Source organism: Ambystoma mexicanum, chromosome 8, assembly GCF_040938575.1.
Source record: "Ambystoma mexicanum isolate Mex_15411 chromosome 8, UKY_AmexF1_1, whole genome shotgun sequence".
Taxonomy (NCBI): Eukaryota; Metazoa; Chordata; class Amphibia; order Caudata; family Ambystomatidae; genus Ambystoma; species Ambystoma mexicanum.
In genome coordinates, this window is record NC_090929.1 from 178,504,781 (window position 1) to 178,529,053 (window position 24,273).

The 24,273-nt window shown below is 48.4% G+C and overlaps 1 protein-coding gene across 1 annotated transcript in view; it reads right to left on the reverse strand.

Moving 5' to 3' along the window:
* NOTCH1 (notch receptor 1) overlaps positions 1–7,745 on the reverse strand; it is a 120,419-nt gene extending 112,674 nt beyond the window's left edge. Inside the window, exon 1 of the mRNA XM_069609590.1 lies at positions 7,473–7,745. Within this exon, the coding sequence (XP_069465691.1) occupies positions 7,473–7,527 (55 nt within the window). The 5' untranslated portion in view covers positions 7,528–7,745. The remainder of the gene's footprint in view (positions 1–7,472) is intronic.
* Between the last annotated feature and the right edge of the window lie 16,528 nt (positions 7,746–24,273).

Consider the following 24,273-nt stretch of genomic DNA (forward strand, 5'->3'; position numbering starts at 1 on the left):
TTGTATTTGGATTCTGGGATCAGTAGTTTTGTTACCCCAACCCTCATCATAAACCCGGGACTAAGGCCCCAGAATACAACGAAACAAGCATTGGCAATTCCAACAGTTGTGGCTTTTGTGTAGACAAGGGAAAGACATTTCCCAGGCGCTGCCGTAATGGTACTAACTGGCCATTAATGGTAGCAGCTGGAAAAAAGTGCAAGTACTTGAGCATATAATAGCAGTGTCGAGCAAAGGCCTAATACCTATACATAAGCCAAAAGGGTTGGCTTTGCCAGTGTTGGTTTTAACTACATACTGCTTATAAATCAAGTGGCTGAAGGCAGACCTGGTTGAGACATTTTTATTTACACAAATTGCATGTTTACAGCTCGAATTAGACCATTAAGTTGCAGAAAACTGCTTTGAAAAAACACTGGCAGGCCCTTTGAGCTCAAACTTTGAGGTTAAAGCTTGCTTAAGCTAGCTCAAAGAGATCGCAGAAGGGTGTGTTTTGGGTGGGTAAGGGCAAACGAGGGTGGGACTAGCAATAGGGTTTAGCATGGCCATGGGCGGTCAATTGGTGGGTAAATAACCAAACAACACCCACAAGCATTGTGCCCCCTTCATATGCCATCTCCCCCTAGCTGTACTCCAATACAATAGCTTTGTCTAAAGGTGGCACTAAAGCTCCACCTTATAGCCAAAACTAAACACATGTCTAGCTCAGCATCATCTGAATGTCACGGTGGGGCATGCCATCATCGAGATAACTTTGTACAGCACCCTGGCATCGCATCGCTATGGTGCCCATTAAAATACATAACAGAAAGTAAACCAATACACTTACAAAGATGCTGCATAAAGATATACTAGCAAACGTGTGATGAATTATGAAAGAGAGGAAATGTTCATTTGTGTAATTGTGAAAGGTACTATGTGGTTGGGTGGATAATATATATAGGGCTGTGTGCGAGTGACCTACAGGTAGGGTGAACAGATGACTATGTCACTGGGAAACTATTCTGTCATGTGCTTTCTTTAAGAAATCGTTGGGATTGGGCACTCAAGTAGCATTGGCACAATTATAGTTAATGAAGACTACAACTACCAAAATGCATTTGATTTTTATGTGAAATACCAGGACTGGAAAAGAGATGTCCCTGTGCTGTGCAATCGTATAATCGACCTACAGGCCTTGAAAAGGCTAGGGGGGCTGGGACGAGTCATCTACGTGTCTCCGCCTGACCCGCGACAGTCGCTATCCCAGCCCTACCGGCCGACAAAGGTAGGGGGCAGGATGGGGGGCGAGGCCTATCTCGCGATCTCCTGAAAAGCAAGTAGGCCAGCCCGCCTCGCAAAGTACAAGATGAGTGAATGAATGTAAGGCGAGCGCAGTGCTGGGCCCAAGAGGGCAGGGAGAAGGGCCAACTGTTGAAATATTCATGATGACCCCTTCACGAGGTGCCCTGGAGGGTCGAGGGCGATTGTGTCTCCCCAGCAAACATGCGCGCCCTTCCCTCCCAAGCCCGTGGGAAAAAAACAGCAACAGCTGCTGAGCAGGGAGCACTCTGATTTTAAACAAATGGGGAAATCAGAGCCGGCCATTGTAGCGAGCCGGGGACACATGGGTGCTTTGTGTACAGTGGGCCGGGATCCGGCGCACGGGGCACCCGTGATACCCAAGCCTCCTGCCTAGGCCCCGCCTCCCCCCAGCAGGCACAGCACACAGCGGCTCTGTCTCCCGCGGCCGGGGGCGGGACAGCGATAGGTGCACCCCCCCCCCCCCCCCCCCCCCGCCGCCAGCTTTGATCTCGGCTATGCAAATCCCGCAGACAGGGCGGCGGGCAGGACAGCCCCGGCGGTGCGATTCCAGTCACACACACGCACGCAAGACAGCGGTGACACGATGGGCTTTCCTGCTCTGACTCAGGGGGGCAGGGCAGGGGGCGAGGACCCCTTCTGGGATTCGGGGCGGAAAGCCCCGACAGAACACCCCGGTCCACAGGCGGCACATGTAGGCCGCGCGACAATGTCACCGTTGTGGGCCTGCACCGACACCCGTGGCTGGGCACCTCCCTCCCAGACGCTCCAGTAGTGCGCAGCCACCCCAGTGCAGCTTCACAGACGTGTAATTGCCGCGTGCGGGCCACGCATTCAAGCGCTTTGCGGCCCGTGGACTAAAAATGAATGGCGCACGCACACACGCACGCACGCGCGCGCTGCCCCGAGCGCGGTCTCTGGTTTAGGAGTATTCAACGTGCCCTGGAATAGTAATAAAAGAACACGGGCAGGTGGCTCGGCAGGCACTCCCGGGGGCTGGCGGGGGGGGGCGTGTGTGTGTGTGTGTGTAGGGAGAGGCTCTGGGGGTCGCGTGCATGCCCTCTTCATCAAAGCGGATTCCGCGAGCGCGCCTGCAGCACCATCCATTTCCTTCGGTTATGATTCCAGTGGCAGTGTGCGCGTGCTGGGCACTGCCATCCACAATTCCGCACACACGGGGGTGGCGGCAGGGCACCATGGGGGCACGCGGGGCTGCCTCGGGTGCACACGCAGGGCGTCCAAACAGCTGCAAGTGCCCATCTGGGCCAACAGAGGGCGCTCGTGTGTTGGCACACACCCTGGGTCATGTTGGGGTGGACAGATTGCTGAGAGAACCAACTCCGATATATATGTTGGTGGCCCAGGTGTTGGCAGAGTAACCCCCATTCGCTGCGCCACACACGAGTCTCGCGTGGGGGCCCCAACACTAGCAGATGCCCCACTGGGGTAAGTGCGGCGTCCCAACAGCGGGTCCCATACAACCTCCCAGGTGTTGGCAGAACCCCTTCTAATGCCAGTGGGTCGCTGGCAGGGGCCTCCGCGTGGCCTGTACATTCCCCGCGGCCTCGTGGGCAGCTCGTGTTCAGCTTTTTGTACATTCTGCGCAATATTTCCTTTTGACGGCTCCCTTCCCCCACAAAACACAGTTATTCTGCATAAGACCTCGGAACGAACATCCGCCCAAACCTTCACAGCGAAAAAAAGCAACCAAACAGGAAATCTGACGTCAGGGGCCATGTCAGTGCCTCAGAGATGGAGGCAGCTGCACAGAAACTGCGGAGTGGCCCGTGCTCGAGGGGCCAGGCTGCATGGCCCGTGCCCAGTGGAAGGGTCGGTCCATCATTACAGGGACAGGAGATCACACACCTCGTGATCCAAAGCCCCCCACTCTATGATAGCCCCTATAACCTGGCAAAGCAAGAGAACCCAGTGCCCGCGTGCCACTCTTACTGACACTAAAAGCCCCCTACGAGAACCCCCACCTACTCCAAGGGCCAAACTATTAAGAGAGCTCAGTAGCCATTTTTTTTTAAAAAAGGTAAATAAATAGCACCAGTAAATACAAATAACGTATGCCCCCAGAGAGCCCACAGGCCCACTCTTTCATATACCATGTGCCCTCTATCAGAGAGCCCACGGGCCCACTCATTCACAGACCATGTGCCCTCTATCAGAGAGCCCACGGGCCCACTCATTCACAGACCATGTGCCCACTATTAGAGAGCCCACAGGGTCACTCTTTAACAGACCATGTGCCCACTATTAGACCATTTGCAAAGAGCCCAGGGACCACAACTTCAAACTTTGAGGGCCAACTCTCAGACAGCCATTGGCACCTTCTTCGAGAGTGCAAGGGTCAACGCAGAAACATCCGAAAGACTCACTTTTTATTTAATCCTTGGGGTCGCTCTTTTAATGCACCAGGGACAACACTACCATACAATTGTGCCATTCAAGGACTTAAGTAATGCGCACGTTCAGAATTCACGGGTGTCCTGGAAAAGACCCGGGGGAGTCGACCCTTTCCTAGAGAGACCCCCCATTCTTGCATGTAGACAGGCGGCCTATGCATCCCACCAGGCACCCTAAGGGGTGACTCCTGGGAAGCCCGAGCATCTATTGGGTAGCACCACAGCACACTCTTGGCCCAGAGGCCTATTCTTCGGTAACACAGCTCCTGACATTAGGGCTCAGCAGGGCGATCCACAGCCGACTTTCTGGGGGCGAAGTCGTCTACTTTTAAGAGCCCCCACAAGCAATTATTTCATACACCAAACGGTAGCCAGGGGAGCAAAAGGTTTCATTTAGTAATGCATTACTCCCACACGGGAAGGCTGTTTGACACGAGCACAATACCACCAACACACACATTGCCCCTTCAATACAACGTAAAGCAAACACTAGACAGTTGTAAAGATGGGCCGATTCTACTTCTCGGTTGAAATATGCTGAACACCAAAACGCGTCGCTCAAAATGACACAGAGATGAGCCTGGTCTGCAGAGCAAGCAGCAAGCGAGGCGGCGCTTCCTAAGTGCGCGCCGTGTGATCTGCCATCGGCTAATGTATTCAAGTTCCTCTTCGCACATCCTCTGCTCAGAGCACAAGTGTCTTTTCCGGTCCAGGCCCTGGCTGCCCCACATCCAAGCAGCTAAAGCGTCCTCATCCGCCCGCTTAAACAGACGCTTTCTTCTCAAACCTCGCTGCGGGTGCCGTGGTTCCCCGCTATCACTTCGAACGAACCCCCTGCTTCCTTTGGGGGTATCCTGCTGCAGGACCCTCTGTACCGGCTCGCCAGCTACCCTGCAAGTTCATGTCTGCCCCTTGCCCCCCTCCTCTCTGCTGGTTCACCAGTTCCATCCAAACTTAACCTCCAGCCCCCTCTCAACCCCAATCTCTACCCCGCGTGTCCTTTTGTGCCCCAAACTCCCTCCTGCTGGCTCCCCTGGAGCCTTACTCCATCAAAACGTAACCTGTTTGCCCCTTGGTGTTCAACCTCCAACTACCCTGCATGTCCCTTAGCACTCCTTGCCTCCTCACTCCTGCAGATCCCTCTGTATCCATCTCTAACTACCCTGAACGTCCCTTCCTGCTCCCTGGAGCACAGGCTCAATCAATGCCCCTGCTCCCGCCTGCTGGGCCCCCTTGGAGCCCAGGCTCAATCAATGCCCCCTCCCTGCTGGAGCCCAGGCTCAATCAATGCCCCCTCCCTGCTGGGTCCCAGGCTCAATCAATGCCCCATGTTTGCCCCCCCTAAAGCATATGCTCAATCAATGTCCCCCGCTGGGTCCCCTGGAGCCCAGGCTCAATCAACGCCTCCGCCCCCTTCTCCCTCCTGCTTGGTCCCCATAGAGCCCAGGCTCAACTAATGCCCCATGCTGCCCCCCCCCCCGAACCCCTGCTCAATCAATGCCCCATGCTCCCTCCTGCCGGCCCCCCTGGAGCTCAGGCTCAATCAATACCCCATGCTCCCTCCTGTTGGTCTCCCCTTGGAGCCCAGGCTCAAACAATGCCCCCTGCTAGAGCATATCCTCAATGAATGCCCCCTGCTGGGTCCCCCTGGAGCCTAGGCTCAATCAATGCCCCTGCTCCAGCCTGCTGGGTGCCACTGGAGCTCAGGCTCAATCAATATCCCCCGCTCCCTCCTTCTGCCTCCCCCTGGAGCCCAGGCTCAATCAATGCCCCCTGCTCCCTCGTGCTGGGTCCCTCTGGAGCCCTTGCTCCCTCCTGATGGGACCCCCTGCTCAAGCAATGCCACATGCTCCCTCCTGCCGGGTGCCCTGGAGCCCAGGCTCCATCCAAACGTAATCTGTAGACCCTTCTGTGCCCAATCTAAGCCCGGAACGTCTCTTTTGTGTCCGTGGCTTCATCAAAATTTAACCTGTCTGTCCCTGCGTGCATAGTCTCCCTGCTCCCTCAGAAACGCCCCCATGATGACCCCCACTCCCTGTTAAGATATTCTCCAAGTTCATGTGTGCAATCTACTCCACCTGAAAGTACAATACAGGTATCTTGCACCCTTCTCAACGTGAAAAATACACCAGGTACTTCTGCGACCCTACCAACTACGAGCCCCCAGCCCGCTGTATCCTGCTCTTGGGGTCTTTATGCTTCAAAGCATCCCAAATGATTTCAATATATGTTATGCACCATCTGAAAGTACCCCGTCGGCCCCTTTGGGCCCCCTACTCCCTTTAACATTCCCCCATAGGCCCTGCTCTGACCACTACCCCGTCTGGTATCTTGCAAGCCCCCTTTGTGTCACCTCAATCTGCAAGTATACATACAACCAGACGCACAGAGAGTATCAGACCAGCCTTCCTGCCCGCTCTTGCAACCTGCTGCGAGGGTCTTTGTGCTTCAAAGTATCCCACGTGATGTCTTTAGATTTCATGCACACTCTGAACGTGTCTCGTCGGCCACTTTGTGTCCCCTACTCCGTCCAGTATCCGGCCGGCCTCCCTGTTCCCCTTACTCCCCCCCGCCCCCTCCTTAGCCATCCCATTATTCCACCTGAGCCGCCGTACTCCATCTGCAGCGATGCTCGTTTGTTTCCCCTATGCCACCTGCTAGATTCGAAAGCGCATAACCAATGGCTGCTTTGTGTCGCTTACTGCTTCGAGCTGTCCTGGGTTACAATCTCTGGCAGGACCGCATGTATCCCCTAAAAAACATCCCATCAAAACGTCCCTGTGAAAACTCACAACTCCACCCCCCCCCTTCCCTCCACCCCCAGTGCCTATCGCAGTTTAACACACAGCGGGGTCTTTCGAGGTGCGACTCGACCTCCCGCACGCATCCTGCCTGCTTCCGCAAACCCCTCACACCCCCCGCTTCAAAGCTACACACTAATCCGAGGTGTATTTTCCACCAGAAGTCCCCCTACTCGGCCCCACTTGCACAACGTGAAACTGACGATCCCAGTAGGAGGTCTGTCTGTGCATGATCGGTCTTGCACAAGTCCTCGGTGAAATATGCCTGCAGAAATACAAGTTCTGCAGGCCGACCCCATCAATTGTGCCGTGTGTGCAAGGAGGGAGGTGTGACATCCCCACAAGGGTTGCGTTACTATGCAATAATACAGCCGGTGCACGGAGTTTGCGGGGACTCACAAACTGCACGCCGGTTTCCCATCAAACGCATGCGAAGCTTCAATACACAGCAACAAAATGCACAAACTTTTAACACACCAGAAAGTTGAGTTACTTTTTCAGTCCTTCATAAGCAACACATTGAAAACTAAACCCCCTATAACTTTCGGAACATCAAATCCTTTGTACACTTTACTGGAAAAGCAGCACTGTTTCAGCAAGGCGCATCATTACAGATGCTTAGAATAAGTGCAACTTTTGAGATCAATAAACCCATGCATTTATTTTCACTTTCGTTATGGCTCGCTTAATGATATATTTTCTCTATTTCCCCACAACACAAGCTATATATATATTAAAAAAAAACCTGAACCGCTTGCCCAGAAATGACAGATTTCCGCGTGTTGCGCTCCTGCCCATGGCTCTGAGAGCTTTGCCCCCGTAGCGCAGTGGTTAGAGCTCCGCGCTCCCGATCCACGCAACACAGGTTCGAGTCCCACCTCCAGGCCGGTCCAATTAAAAAGCAAAAGGATTAAAAGCGATCTAGAGCTTCCATAACCGGGTTATCGATCCTCGTTACCTGGTGCCAGGGCGGGCATCGCCAGCAGCAACAAGACGGAGCCAAATAACCGCATCCTTCGGCTGTGTTAAACCGCGCTTTAAGTTGTCATAGGTCCCAAGAAGAAACAATAAAAAAAAGTTGTGCTGTTGAAGGTTCCGTTCCGTAAATAAATAAGCGCCAGTCCGGGCGGTCCGGTCCTCTCGCAGTCGCTCCGGGCAGCGGGTGTCTCCTCTCTGCGGGTCTGGTTCCGAACCTCCTCCACTCTCGGCTCAGGCGCCACTGACTGAAAAGTGAAGCGATCAACCCTGCCAGGCCCCGGGGAGCGCGCGCGCAAGCGCAATGGACTGACAAAAGAGATGAGCCAGAGGCGCCGCCCAGGAAAAACAACACCCAAAACAAGCCTCGCCCACACAACGAAGAGAGTTGTTCCAGGAGTGTTAAACTGCATTTGCTGTCTGCTGCCTTGTTCTTTATTTTAACAGAATTTATTTTGCTCCTATTAGATTTGTTTTTTTGGTGATATAGTGTCCTCTGTTTTTTTTGTTGTTGTTTACCCCTTTACTTCTCTCCTAGCTTTTCGATGACCCCTTTGCTTTTTAATCAATCTAATTGTGTCCTTATCTTTTCCCTTCAAACCACTTTGTTTTTCTTCTTGGGCTTTTCCCATTTCCCAAAACAGCTGCTATTTTGCTACTTCTATTCTCTGAATTGCCCTTTTCCCTTAATCTCTGACCATTCAGACTTTTTGTCTGTATGCTTATTTCATTGCATGTTTCCTATATTTGTGATGCTCTTGCCATACATTTCTTATCGACCAGAGGGGACACTTGGTGGACCCAAGATGGCGGCTATCAATGAGTACCTGATTGAGCAACTTTCATGTGATCTACCGAGAACATCTATGGCGGGTGTACCACATCATTTAAGGCATGCCAGGCCCTATTAATTCCAGTTTTGTTAGATGTGTAGTGTTTGCCCAGCACAATTAAATAGTAGCCCTCCAAATGCAATCTTTTGCCCTTTAAAAGTAATCTCAGTGTCCTCTTGAAGTGGAAAATACACTGCACTTACAATCCTGGGCAGACTACTGCACTGTAGTTCCATTGATGCTCCTAATTTTATTGCTAATTGAACTGGTCTGTGTTATGTTATTTTGATTTATACCACGCACCGTGGCCATTTTCATGGTCTCCTGTGTGTTAAACTTAATTGACTACTGCATTTGGAAAAACATGCTGCTGTCAGAGCTCTACAGGGATTCACATGTGAAGTACATCAAAGCAACAACTGACTTCTTCTAAATATCACTCAAAATTGTGTGTACCTAATAATAAATGCTACCTTTTTAGACATCTTTAATGGCAGCAACTCACTGACCACTTACAGGTTGCACACTGTCTGCTTAGGACATGTCACAAAGTGGGTAGAGGCCTCTTTCCATGAACCGATATGTGCCAAACAGAAAACCTCTACACCACTTGTAACTAATGTATAATTATAATAGTTTTTTTAATAACGCGCTAAATACTAAAGAGGTTTCTAAGCGTGGACTGGGATTGAAGCCTGTGTTGCTCTGCGTAATCTTGCTTCCAAGACGAGCGCGTTGGGACACCACCATCTTAAGATGGCATAGAGTAAGTGATGCCAAGGCCACGTTTGATAGAAAGAGGGGCACTGACTGGTCAATCTGCTAACCCTGGTGGACATTTTAGTTAGCCAGTTCCAATCGTTTCTTCTAGATCCAATTGCCAGCGTATGGGTATTTGGAATACTGACCCGATTGTCAATGTCCAAAACATCCATATGCCATTAGAGCATGCCATTTTAACTCATCAACTGCCTTTTTCAGCAGTGAAGGCTAGAAACAGGCGATTTTAGCAGAGCATACTGTAACTGCTCCTCAAGCCAATGTGAATGCACTGCTTACAGTGTAGCCCTTGCTGCTATAGAAAAGGCAGAGCAAAATATTAGTAAAAAAATGAAGCAAAATCACCCAAAAATGGTAAGTAAAATATTGCAAATGGGAGCTAACAAGCTAACATGTAAAAAAGATAACAGGGTCACATAATCATACACATAGCATATGAGGAATTAAAAAGGGCAATACATCAGAATATATATTGAAGAATACCCCAAAGGGGTAAAGGAAAAAAGCTCACGAAACATGTAATGGACCAACAAGTAAGGGATGGAAACCAGAAGAAAGCAGCATAGTAAAATACACAAATAATAATAAGGGAAAATAGATGGCTGGAAATAATGCATAACGCCTGTCTATTAAAGAAAAGGCCAGGAGGCAAAGGGATTGTCCAGTGACCAAAAATGAGGCAATCTAAACAAGAGGAAATGGCAACAGAAATGGGATTGTAAAACAGCAGTGTCTTAACAAGCCCAGAAAAAAGAGCACAACCAAGGGGTACAATAAAGAACACGTGAAAAGTAAACAAATTAGCACGATAAACAAAGAATGGACCAAAAAAAGGCGAAGGGGGAGCAGGCAGGAAGATACTGGATGGCGCGGCTTTCTGTCCCTAGAGCATTCGTTTTGATAATCTTATGTTATCTTTCGGCTGAGCTCGTTTTGGGGTTTACCGCCTGTGGTTTAGGCTAAAACTCATTTTCTGTAACTCACTGTCTGTCAGTGAGGATGGGGTTCGCTTCACCTGTGGAGGGCGTGTTTCACTCGCGTCCCTTCCAAGACATCTTTAGAAGCAGGGGTTCCCTCACACCACAGGACACTGATGGTGTTCCCTTTTCAGTTTTATAATCCCGCCCCATACTTTCAGTGTACATTGAATTCGTTTACTTATTGAGGTCTGAGAGGCTACGGCTATTGACAATGTGCGCCAAGAACACTATTTTGTATTCTCTCGTATATCCTTCCGCTACGTTATCTTCAACGTTAAGCCGCGTCAAACTATAATTGACAAAAGAGCCAATTGCCCATTCGCAGTGCGAACTGGTACGTTTCTGACTAGAATGGATGGCTTGCTCGCTTCCTGTATACTTTTTCTCGGTGTCAAAGAACGACGAGGAACTATTTCTTTTGAGAGACTCTCGACGGGCCGCCGAGCAGCGGGAGCGGTTGGCGGAGGGATATGCCGCGCAGAATTTGCATGTGAATGGAAGCGTGTTGTGTGAGGCGCTGGCGGCAGTCGGGCAATAAGGCGGCCGTGGGCGGGGGCTGAGGTGGCGGAGGCAGGCGGGGAGGCTGTGCCGCCGCCGCCGCTGCCGCTGTGCTTGCCTGCCTTCCCCGGAGGCTTTTTGTCCTTGTGGTGACACACAGAGCAGACGCACAAAAGGGGTTTCTTTTCTCCTCAGGAACTTCTGTCTTGTGTTGCTTGGCAGGGGCTCTGGGAGGGGGAAGGGAGGACGGGCTCACGCAGCCCGCTGCCAGGCCGGCTCCGAGCCCAGAGAGCCCTGGAAGGAAACTGGCAGGGTGGCGTCTTTTTATTGCGACAGAAAAGGAAGTTTCAGGTCCCCAGAATGTAAAACAACAAGTGTTAGCCCCTCCGCGAGGGAAAGCACGCAGGCGAACCATTCTCGGAAAAAAACACAGGAATTTATAACTGAATAATATTGATCATTTACATAGCACGCGACAGATTCTTTTTCTTGACGCTGTTATTAACTTATAAATCACTATGTGTAGGTATTTGTGGTCTCTGTTATTTTTGTGTCCGAATATGATCTGTATTAATTACAATATATTTGTAAAACCATTCTTTAATATTTTTTTCATACATCACAGGCTGCATTTTTATTCCCTTTCACGAACAATGTTCCAAACTTAAAATACAGTCACCTGTAATGTTGAAATACCAATGGGTAACACTCGCGTATCCGTTTTGATCATGATCATAAACCCAGCAAAACCGTGCGACTTTACCAGAAAATGTTTACTTCCATTGAATGAAATGGGACCACCCTTGGTGTCACGTGCCCTTACGTAGAGGGTCACATGACACAGAAGTAATAAAGGAATCACCGGAACTGGCGTAATAACGCCAGTCCGGGTTTAAGCACTTCACGAATGAGTCGCGCCTTTCTTGCGCTGCGGCCCACCCCGCGCAGCGCCATCAAGCAGGCCCGCTCGCGCTCCCCAGCTGCTGCGGGGCCTCATCAGCAACATCACACTGGCGACGAAGCCGGTTTCGGACCCAACGCGGATCCGCGCCTCCTCTACACGCGGAGCTGCGCGCCAACACCCGCACCGGCGCCACACCTCCGACACAGCCACACGTCGCAGACACCAACCTCGCGACGTCACGTGGCTGTGTACAACACCAGCACATGTCGGCTGAAGCCACGCCGATACTCAGGACTGGGGCTCTCACACGCCGCATGGACAAAACGTCATTTCAACACTCCTCCTGCATCTCCTGGAGAAGTCTGGTGGGTCAAAGCAGGCACTATGCAGCTTAACACATGCCATTGGCATTGCCCCCTACGGTGTTGAAGAGACACCTCTAGCACCGCCACCTACAGACTGCGCCCCAAATCCGGAAGGAACACACAGAAAACCGACATGTCCAGCCCAAGCACCAGCCCCGTAAGGACTAGCACAAGTTCATCCTCCAGGAGGAGCCTCTCCAATGAGCATCCCGACCCAGCACAGACAACATTCATGCCGCCGTTCGACCCATTCACCACAGGAGCTGCTATCAGGTGGGAAATCTGGCTTCAACAATTTGAAATGCATCTCGACGCCAGAGACATCACCGTGCCGAAGAAGATGCGCACTTTCCTCCTACTCAACATCGGAGCAGCGGCTCTGCACCTCTTCAACGCCACACCGAACCGCGGTAACGAAGACAACTATGACGCAGCGAGATCAGCACTCACCAATATGTTCAAACCTGATCTCAACCCAGACTATGAACGTTTCCACTTTTGCATGGCGAGGCAACGGGAGAAAGAGACAGTGGACAAATTTCACGCTCGCCTTCGCGAAATGGCAGTAGGCTGTGAGTTCCCAGGCGAAGAATTCGCCATCCGTCTCCAGATCATCAACGGGATATCCTCTGAAAAATTGGGAAGGGCCATACTATCTGAAAGGAACATACGCCTGTCACGCATCCTCGAGATGGCGCGCCTCCGCGAGCAAACGGAAGACCAGGTAGCGATAATGGAAGCAGCAATCCAAAGACTGCCACTGGACAACCCTGGACCCGCAGAAAACGTGGCGGCCATCTCCAGACATCAGAATATTCGCACGAAGCAGGGTCAGAGGCCCCACCCATCACAGGGGCGAGACAAGAGCTGCAGGTGGTGCGGAGGCCCGTGGCACAAAGGCGAATCCTGCCCCGCATGGGGATCCACGTGCAGGAAATGCAATCGCCTCAACCACTATGCCGCGGTCTGCCTGAACCCGCCTGACAAAGACTCGGCCCCACGCCCGACGCAAGAACGCCGGAAAAAGTTTGCTCCCAGAGAATCCTCCCACCAACAAGCACGTAAAGGAAAAGCCAGAGCCGTCGATGAGTCCCAAAGGTCCCCAGACACAAGCGAAAGTGATGACAACGATAGCAGCACATCCCCTGAAAGGAGAAACAAAGGAAGACGGAAAAAGGGAAGGAGACAAGTACATCGCATACACCTAATATCAGCAGTAGAACCGCATCGGTCACGACAGAGGAAAAGACCTTTGTGCACTGTTCTCTCCAATGGGGAACCACTAAAAGTGGTCATTGACACTGGCGCAACAGTGAACGTCATGCCAGTGGCAGCATTCACCAGACTTCACCCGAAACCCAACCTTCACCAGAAGAAGGTCAGGCTATATGCCTACGGATGTAAGAAACTCCTCCCTGTGCGAGGGTCTTTCAAGTCAGACTTTGCCCACGAGAACACCAACTGCCGTACACGCATATACGTAGTGGATGCCGGCTGCGAGACGCTACTGAGCTGCAAAAAGGCAGAGAATCTGAAGCTAATGCATTTCGCTTTCGGCCTCCAACATGACAAACTCAACAACCTACTAAGACGACACAGAAAGCTGTTCCAGGGCATCGGGTGCCTCAAGGGGAGAACCATCAAGCTTCATATAGATCCCACCATTGAACCGAAAGCAGTTCGACACAGACGGATTCCATTCCACCTGAGAGGCGCAGTAGAAAAGGAACTGGCCAAGCTCGAAGAAGAAGGGATCATTGAGAGAACATCAGGACCGACTCCGTGGGTCTTGCCCATGGTAGTAGCTCAAAAACCCAAACAGCCGAACGCAGTAAGAATATGTATAGACATGAGGCTTCCCAACGTAGCCATTGGGAGGGAACGCCATGTAACCCCCACGATTGACAAGCTCATCGTAGACCTCACCGGAGCAACAGTCTTCAGTAAACTTGACCTCAGATCAGGCTATCACCAGCTAAGACTATCCAAAGAGTCAAGATACATTACCACTTTTTCTTCTCACCTCGGCCTGATGAGGTACAAACGGCTCAATTTTGGGATATCATCTGCCGCAGAAGTGTTCCAACACGAAATCCGCAAGGTCATCACAGGATTAGAAGGAACCACCAACATCAGTGATGACATCCTTGTGTACGCCTCAAACAAAAGTGAGCACCATCGACGACTAGCGGCAGTCCTGAAAAGGCTCGAAGAAGCAGGCCTGACACTCAACGCAGAAAAGTGCGAATTCAGCAAAAGTGAACTATGTTTCTTTGGCTACATTTTCAGCGCAGAAGGCGTGTCCCCTGACCCGTCTAAAGTGCGAGACATAAGGGACTCCAAAGCACCACAATCAGCCTCCGAAGTGAGAAGCTTCATGGGGATGGCAACCTACTGCGCACGTTTCATTCCTGACCTCGCTAGCATCGCAAGCCCGCTCAGGGAGTTGACAAAGAAAGACCAGAAGTGGGAATGGACCGCAGCTCATCAACAAGCATTTCAACAAATCAAAGACACTCTATCTGCCTCCACCACCATGGCCTTCTTCAACATAGAAAGGCAGACTGAACTCCTCGTTGATGCGAGCCCAGTTGGCCTAGGGGCGGTGTTAACCCAAACGGATAATGAAGGTAAAGTGTTCCCCATCGCGTTTGCCAGTAGAGCACTCACAAAACCCGAACAGAACTATGCACACATAGAGAAGGAGGCCCTAACCATCTTGTGGGGATGCCGCCACTTCAAAGTGTACCTGCTAGGCAAGCAGGCGAAAGTCTTCTCTGATCATAAACCCCTGATCCCGATCTTCCGAGGCTCTGCCCCCCACCCGCCTGCACTCATAGAGAAATGGATGCTGCAGCTATAGCCGTATAACATCGAGGTGGAGTATCGCCCAGGATCGGACAACCCGGCGGACTACCTGTCCCACCCCCCGAAGCCGGCTACCAACAGCGAACAACACCATGCGAAGGAAACCGATGAGTATGTCTGTCACGTAGTTGCCTGTGCAAGACCGCGAGCCCTGACACTGCATGAAGTGGTGCGAGAGACAGAGGAGGACACCATTTTACAGCACACGACCGCCGCTATCCATTCCGGGAATTGGAAGAACTATCTCATGTCAATAGCCCAACGCACAGCATCGGCACAGGTCAAACTCAGAGCGCTGTTCAGGATCACACATGAACTCTCAATAGCCCCGGAAGGAGTGCTGTTAAAAGGCACCGAATCATATTGCCAGAGTCTCTGGAGGAAAGAGCTCTCAGGTTAGCCCACAGTGGACACCAAGGCATCGTAAAGTCAACAGCATACCTCAAATCCAGGATGTGGATGCCGAACATGCAACAAAGAGTAGTAGAGCTGGTAGAGTCCTGCGCAGCCTGCCAAGCATCCAGGAGGCCTGAAAACCCTGAACCGATTAGCAGTGTCCCAAGAAGCTGCAAACGCTGGGACGCAGTCAGCATGGACCACTGCACCATCGCCGGCGAAGGTTACCTGCTCGTGATAATCGACGAGTTTAGCAGATATCCTGAAGTAGAGCACGTGGCATCCACTAACGCCGAAAACACCATCCTCGCACTGGAGAAGATATTTGCCACACATGGAATTTCGAGGAAAGTAAAAAGCGACAACGGGCCATCCTTTACCAGTCAGGAGCTACGCGAATACTTCAAAGAAGTGAACGTCAAACACCAGCGAATCACCCCGAGATGGCCCCAGGCAAATGGAGACGCTGAACGATTCATGGGGTCGCTCAACAAGGTCATCAGAATTGCCAAGGAGCAAGGGCACCCGTGGCTGAAGACAGTATATCGGTTCTTGAGAACACACAGACAAACCCCGCACTCAGCCACCTTGATCAGCCCCGCTGCCCTCATGTTCGGGGTACCCATACAAGCGGAGCTTCCCATACACCCCCACTGGACAGCCCCAGAACCTGACATCCCAGCAATAGACGCAAGGCGGCTGAGGCGGAATGAACAAGAAAGCGTCACCAGACGAGCCTGCCACAGAGAACTGACCCCAGGAGACACCGTAATTGTCAGGAACCGCGCACCGCCCAAGAAAATCTCCCTCAATTTCGAGGTTCGACAGTGGACAGTCAGTACAACCAACCATAGCATGGTCACCGCCACCCGAGGGGGAGAGACAGTCACGAGAAACGTGTCGCACTTCAGGAAAGTACCCTCAGAAATGTGGGAAGAACCTTCAACGCCTCCGAGAGGTGAAGAAGGAGGATCGCCGCATAGACCTCAAGGACCAACACCACTGGGTAGTCTGGCCACACCAAGAAATTCAGACAGACCACACCTGCAAGATGAGAGAACCGAAGCAGAGACCACCAAGGAGGACACGTCCAGGGAAAGAAACACCCGCTACCGTCTGAGAGAAAGGCCCAAACCGTCGTCCCGCCTCCAGGGATATGTAGTGGACAGAGTCTACCGTCAGAAACCCACGCCAAGATGAACCCTGAAGGCAGTAAGCAAGAGCAGATGCATTGTGATTGTGTTTCACTTTATATGTTATATCAGTTCAGAATGTTTTGTTGTTGACAGCAGTATAAATACCTCCAAGTTGGGGAGGAATGTGGTGTCACGTGCCCTTACGTAGAGGGTCACGTGACACGGAAGTAATAAAGGAATCACCGGAACTGGCGTAATAACGCCAGTCCGGGTTTAAGCACTTCACGAATGAGTCGAGTCTTTCTTGCGCTGTGGCCCACCCCGTGCAGCGCCATCAAGCAGGCCCGCTCGCGCTCCCCAGCTGCTGCGGGGCCTCATCAGCAACATCGCAACCCTCAAAAACATTGTACTTCACCCTCCCTGGAGGCTCCGTCTTAAAAAAAGATTGCTCATATTCCGTCTATTTCAAGAGCTACATATTGTCAAAATAAATAACATTTTTCAAATGTATAAGGTGTGTAGGTGCCAATGCACACTTTGCTTTGAAACTACACATATTTGCACAGTAACACTTATTTTCACTGGTGCAAACAATTGTTTGTTTATTTATTTGAATTGCGCACCAGACCAGGAGTGTTATCAGGGCGCAGAAGTAGCATGGAAGTTCATTGCACTGCAGGGTATGGAAATATGTTGACCCCCCCCTCCCCAGTTTCTAGACACCACATCAAGTCATTGATTTAAACAAGTCATCCCATTCATGATACACAGAAAGATGGCAAGAGAGAAAGAGCCAAAAGAAAATAAATAGATGGTTTCACGTAATACTTTTCTACTCCGCCTTTTCAAAAGGCACATACAGCCAGTTACGCGGAAATACGAAGATGGGAAAATGTTATGAGTTTATCCTGCTTTTGTGCTTCACAAATGGAACGCCCCCAACCCTTTTCACTAATTAGTTGAATCATGTGCTCTATTTCAATCCAGAATTCATGCTTGCCAAATCTATTTTCACTTTAGCCTCCAGAATCTTTTCCTAATCTGTTCTCTGATATTTTGATGTTTCTACTTTTTCAGTATTGGCAAGCAACATGTGTCTTTTTTTCTTAACATGAAATACAGGGGAAAGATGAAGAGCTAGAGGCAATAACTGAAATTGTGGATTTAGAGTTGGCCAACAGAGATGGGGAGAGTTTGTTGGAAGGGAGAAGTACAGTCCGTGATCATTTTAGGGGGATGCGGTGCGAGACTTGGGAGAGCTGAAAGATGGGAGAGGTGGAGGGCATGAAAGAGGAAAGAGTGGGAGTGGCTCAGAGTTAGAGCGATGAGAGAGATGGGAGAGTTTGAAGGGGCGAGGGATGGAGGAGTTGCAAGAGGTGGAGACGTGCAGCTAGAGGGACGGAAGAACAAACGGATGAGCGAAGGAATGAGAGATGGAAGAGTTGAAGGGTGTGAACGAAATGGGAGAGTTGGAGGGTACATGGGAGTGAGGGCACACATGGCAGAGGTGAAACCTGGAAGAGTTGGAGAGAAATAGAACCCACTTCTAGATCAATTGTTAGCTAAATGTATATAATTTAAACATTACACAACAAGTGTAACTTGGGAAAATTGTATTTGCCTCTAGAAATGTGTGCATTATTTGGGACAGCGCTGTCTCATCCTAAGAAAAGAGCATAGCTCAGAGCCAATCTGGAAAACAGTTTCTATTTTGTGCAATTTTAAGGTTTTTCTGTGTGAAATATATGTACAAGTTACAGATTGGATTAGAAACAAGAAGAATAGGAAATCATAACGTCAACAAAAATATTTCTTGATGTAATGCTAGGACAAAATAGGCTTTCCTTTTGGCATTTTATGACTTATATATTTTTGCTCTCATGCAAAGCAAAATCCAAAGAGTGATTTAATGAGGTTTAAAACGAGACCACTTGGTAGCTATGAGCACACAGTGATGGAAGGAATAGCAATACAGAAAACGTTCTTAGGTGGAGGTAGATATTGGAGTAGAACAATGTCAATTTAATTCTGCAGTAATTAATGCACAGAATATTCCCTTGGAAAACTATTCAGCCAGGCCCAAAATCAGACAGGGGGTACAAAGAAGCAGTGTTTAGAATTAACACCTGTTTTCACTCTCAAAGCTTGGATCGAAATATGACTACTCCCCAGTAGGAGTACAATGATGAATAGTGGTTATAAACTCCTAATCAGCTCTCACTACCACTAGAACAGCAGTGATCTCAATCATTAAGGTGAAAAGGGCACAACATTAAGGGTATACAGCCTTTGCCTTTCTAAGATAGCATGGGCAGAGAGTAGGCAATACTCTTCATGAGCGTTTGAGTTAGCCTGGATGCATCCGAAGCAACAATAGTGTGACAAATCAACTTCTGGGGTAGCAGTGGTCTGGGGTGAACATCGATTTCTAAATCATCAATAAGCCCCACAGCCCTAATACATCAGAAAGAATCCGAACAGATTGGAATAAGAGGTGAATTCAAAATCTCCTTGTCCAATTTTGGTAATGTGGACAGAACAGCAGGCATATCTCCGAGAGGTCGTGGATCGTTGGTTAGTTGCAACACATTGGAAATACATTTACTACCCAATGATAAAAGGAGTGTCCAGTCAAGGTTGTATAAACATATCTACTTTATTATTATCACAACAGTCTAACAACACTACGAAATGCAACCCACCCTGTAAATGAATGCAGAGGACAGACAGTTTCAAAGAAGGAAAAGGGATGCACTCTGAATAACATCAGATTGGGCTTGGCAATTTTAACTGTACTTCCTCTTCTACCACTAAATAAAACCTTGATATACCGTTTTATTTATCTTTTGCTAAAGCTATGTTACCAGACTAAATGATGTTATGCAGTTAAAGTTATTTTGAATGTGGGTGCCAGTCCTGTTGGAATGAATTTGGTTTCAGCAGGTTGTTTTATTAAGGCATATGTTACTTTGTAGCTGCCATGTTGCCAATCACATCACAGCTGCTGGTGTATTAGTAGACGTGGTCGAGCAAAGTACACATGTGTGTGAACTGAACTTTTCAGCATGGAGCATTTTGAAAGTGAGGCCTGTTTAGCAGAGCCCACTTTCTGAGATAGAAAATCACCATAATTTTGCATGGCAAAAATAAAAAAAGCTCAGTATTGCACATCTTCGCAGATGGCATTCTATCTCACTTCCACACTGTTAATATTAGTCTCACCCTTACTGGTGGGCAAATGTATTTTTCTCACAGAAAATCTCCAAATATTTCCCTTGGAGACACTCCATGAGCAAAAAAACTCTGGAGGAATGCTGCAGCAGCCAATAAGCTATTTGCTTATTGACTGCTGTAGCCTTGTTGGCAGTATTTTGCAGCCAGTGTTTTGCTTACCAAGTGTCTCCAAAGGAAATCCTTGGAGACTCTCTGTGGACAAAATACACTCTGCACACCAGTGGAGGTGGCATTTACATAATGCCACCATCACTGGTGTGTAGAATGTACTTCCATAATGTGCCCCCAACATTCTATAATACACTACTGGATTTCACCTATGGAAATGGCACAGGATTTTCCTATGGATACCTGACCATCGTTTAGGTATCCATAGGAACAAGCTTTCAATTTCTATAACGTTCCTCCAGCAGCATAATAAACTTCACAATACTGCTGAAGGCATGTTGTGGAAATGTACTATTTAGCTCTCTATTCTCTCTATATATTGTGGGGTGCATTTAAGGCCATAAGCAGAAATCCCCCTCAAATAAAAAAAACACATTTAAACAGTGCCACAAAAACGTCTGTGCTTTTGTCTTCCTGGCACATGTGTGGCGAGCATTGAACACTGCCACCCATAAGAATGCCTCTGCATTTGCTTTCCTTTCATTTGAATCATAAGAAAATGACCCACATTCAGAACGGCACTACCTTTTCTGTTCTATCATCTGATTAATAAAGTTGCGCACAGCATTCAAGACGGCCCTGCATTTGTTCTTTCTTTCATCTAAAACACCACAAAGTTATGTGTTCCATTGAAACACAGCCCTGCATGCTTATTCCATATGAATGCCAAAAAGTTAGACAATGCCTCCCAAGAACGGCATTGTCTGAGTGATAAATCACATGAGAGGCAAAGAGTTCTGCATTTCACCCGACACAGCTTTTGTTTCCCTTTGATGTGAACCATCGCGCTCAAATTACTGCAAATGATAGAAATAGTGTGGCTTTTAATTTTTCTGTGTCAAAATCAAAGCAATCCTGTGCAGTGTCCATGAACCAACAGTACATGCAAAACCCCCCAAAAGACTAATTGAAAAATAATCCTGTGGTCTGCAGAACCGCATTTGCAACTTGAGATGGAAGGCCTGCACATGTGTGAACCTGGTCTTTGGAAAATAAGGAAAAATGTCTTTTAAAAGTCAATGTCAAATGACAGCGTTTTGCTTGCACAGAGATATCATTGAATATGTGGCTGGGGATTTGGCTACATAATGTATATTATATTTATCCCCACAAGATTTGGTTACCTTGGAAAGGACTCAGAAACCAGTAAAACTGGGTTTTTGGTCCAGGCACAGAATTCAATGGCAGTCCTTGCCTCCCACAGAAAAGTCGCATCCATGACTGAACCGGCCCACAAGAGTGTGAGGATTCACTGCCCTGCTAGACTAGCAGCCAGTCCTGGAAGAAGGAACAAAGGAAGACAGTATGGCCTGTGCGTGACCGAGAGGAGGAACTGCCAAACTTCAAAGGGCAATATAAAATTCCTTTGTTGCAAGCCGAGCCTGGCAGAGACAGTTTTCTGTGGGGGTCTTTAGCACCGCCCACACATCTTCCCCATTGACATTAAAGGACTCCTGTATTTTAAGACATTTTTCCCAGCACACTGAATAAGTAGTAATTTTGCATTATGCCAGTTTTCCATGTGATTTTTAGGCGAATGTAAAGAGACCAATTACATGTTTCTAGCACCTGGTGAACTGAAATGGCCATGAAAGACACATTTCGGGTTGAATTATAAATGGGAAAGATATGAAACTGGGTGGACATATGCTAAATGTATTTAGGAATATGTGTAGTCCATGGCAGAATTTTAAATATGATGCATTTCATAAAAAGGGCAAAAATGTGCCAAAGGGCGATGCAACCTCGCACAGAGCTGGCGATCGGATTGTCCAATTCCCTGTGACCTATTGTATCTGCATATCTGCTTCTTATGGCGGTGGCTAGTATACGTTTGAAATTTTGATCTATAACTCATTCTTGTTCAAAAGTAGACCGAAGAGACAAAGAAAGGCCATTAATGCAAACACACAAATGATGCCATTATCCCTGAACCAATTGGCTCTGGGGGAGTAGAGAGGACTGGTAGGCTGTCCTATCCCAGGATAGTAGTAATTCCAGAGAACCTCCGCCCAGAAGGTAAATGAGAAGATGTCATTTTGGCTATATATGGGGGAGACAGAAACACAAGGGAAACAGATTCAAAAACAAGATCCAGACTTCCATCCAGGCAGATCCATCCAACCAGGTCCAGGCACATCCACAAATTCAGGGAGAAAGGAGAGGAGGTAGCTGGCACTATCCTAGAGAGTGCAGTGACCAGACCTTGTCTAGCTGACCCCATCCAAGAGAGTGCAGTGACCAGACCTTGCCTAGCTGTCCAGAATCCCATCCAGGAGAGCCCAGTTACCAGATCCCTTGGCCTCATTGTCCAGAGTGACCAGATCCCTTGGCCTAGCTGACTAGAGTGACCAGGGACATCGCTGGCTTTCCAGAATCACAAACTCAAGCTTACATTGTAAGTAGCACGTAACCCCAGTCCCCAAATGGCATAGCCCGCTCTTTTGACTCTTGCATCCCATTGAAGAAAGATCCCATTCAAAGTCCCAAATTGCCAGTATAATCGTTCCCCTTTCCATAGAAGAATCTGTATCAGCCTGTGTATGTGAGTGCATTCCGTTTATAAGTCCTTCAATAGTCTGTTTAAATCCTTAGCATCATTTTGCAGTAAATCAATTAATTCCCCTATAAAGAGATTTGCAGTGAGTTGGTTGATATTTGAAATTAACCACCTCATGCCAAGTGCCTTTCTTTACTAACCATAGTCATTAAAACATAGCCTCAACAGAATTAGTCTTTGTGTAACAAAAAACAAATTTGCCTGTGTATTGTGCATTCATATGAATCCAATCTGCATCTGTCCCATAGAAAACCCCCAAATGTAGTCCCATTGAGTGTAACCCCTTTCTGTCAGAATCTTATCTGTTATGTGCCTCTGTTCCATGTCCTGAAAACCGATTTTCGATTTTGACAGCTAAGCCCTTCCCTTGGCTGTCTGTCATCCCAAGCCCCATGTAGGAACGAATTTCCATTCTGCCACGTATGTTTTCTTTGGCATTTGTCTTCTTTCCCAACATCGACTTTTCTTAACTTGTGTTCATGTTTCCTTGGTGCCCTGCTCAGTAGTCTGTAAGCTTCCTTATCGCTTGAGTGTAGCAACACAAATTCCTGTGCTAGATATCCCACTGCGGTTGAAAGCTGCTGTGCGTGTAGCAAGTGAAATCCGATAATGCCGTTTTGTTCATAAATCAGGTTTTCATTTGCTTTTCTGTTCTCCCATCTTGGGGTGGTGAGCTGAATTCTAAATCAGATTTTTCCCTCTTCACGTTGACTCCTTGCCACTGCTGTCCCTCCAAAAAGAATTTTGTTAACAGATGTTTGGGGGTGAGTGTTGCAGAGGGAGTGCCTAACTTGAATGCTATCTGTTGTTTCCAAAAACAATTTTTATTATCTTTGCTAATAAAGGTTTTTGTAAATTATGTTAGCAGTTTGAACTAATTGTGTTGTGGGAATCTTTGCATATTGTATTGCCACAACATTGGTGGCTGCTCTCCAACTGTTTGATTTTGTTTATTTTTCATTGAACCATAACATAAAAAATAACATATTGTTACACACCGGCCTGGTTCCTAGTCCATTGTGACACAGGGTGTTCGTGAAGGTGGGTACGAGACGGGTTGGGGGCCTACTCAAATAAAAGAACCCGTAGTTGATTAAAGATAAAAAAGCTTTTTTTATTTTGTGCCACATTCGTTGTTAGGGGAAGGAGTCCCTGTCTGGAGAGTGCCGTGGTATAAAACCGTTACACAGTGGGGGCTCGTGCCGTGATTGAGATAAGTGTTTTCACCCGTGACAGTCTAACACAACAGGCTAACTCAGTAAAGGTAGTGTTACGTTTGGTGGTTAGAAAGCCGTTTTACACTGTAAAGACGCCATCCCAAAACTTACACCCTAGGTATCAGGCCTGTGTCTCAAAATGTGTGGCGGGACAGTGGCCTGTTACATCAAGCCCTGACTGAGTTCTATATGACTCAGAACATCAAAGAGGAGCAGATTAAGATGGTCCAACTCACTGCGTACATGTACTTCGACATGATAGTTATGGAAGAAAAATACCAAGAAAGTGTAACATCCTGACAAAATCAGTCTGACCTTTTAAATCAAACCCAGAGTGAATTAAGGCATGTAGAAGAAAAAATGCGAGAGAGACAAAGTTCTGAGGTAGAATTGGGAACTCTAATCAAGCATTTAAAGGAGGAGTTGGCAGTACAACAACAAACCAATTCAGAACAGTAGGCCCAATTGTCTGCACTGAAATAGGATGGTCAGGAAAATGGTTGATTGTCTGGAAGAGAGTCGACTAAAATGAACCCAACAAGTGACATACAATAGAGCATGCTCAGAGGAGATAGTCACTTTACAAAATCAGATCAAGCAATTGGAAGAACAGAATAATACATTAATCATTAAAGAAGTCCATTCCCAAACAGAATTTGTCCAGGAGCGCCAAGAGTTAGGCGCTATAAAACAACAGACGGATAACCTGAGTGAACAGAATTGTACACTGTATCAGGAAAAAGAGGCCCTGTGCCAAGAAGTGTGCAATTTAAAGGCAGACCTGGAGAGAAGTGAGTCAGGCCTTCAGGAACTGACTGATCTAAAAGTAGAGTATGAAAATGTAA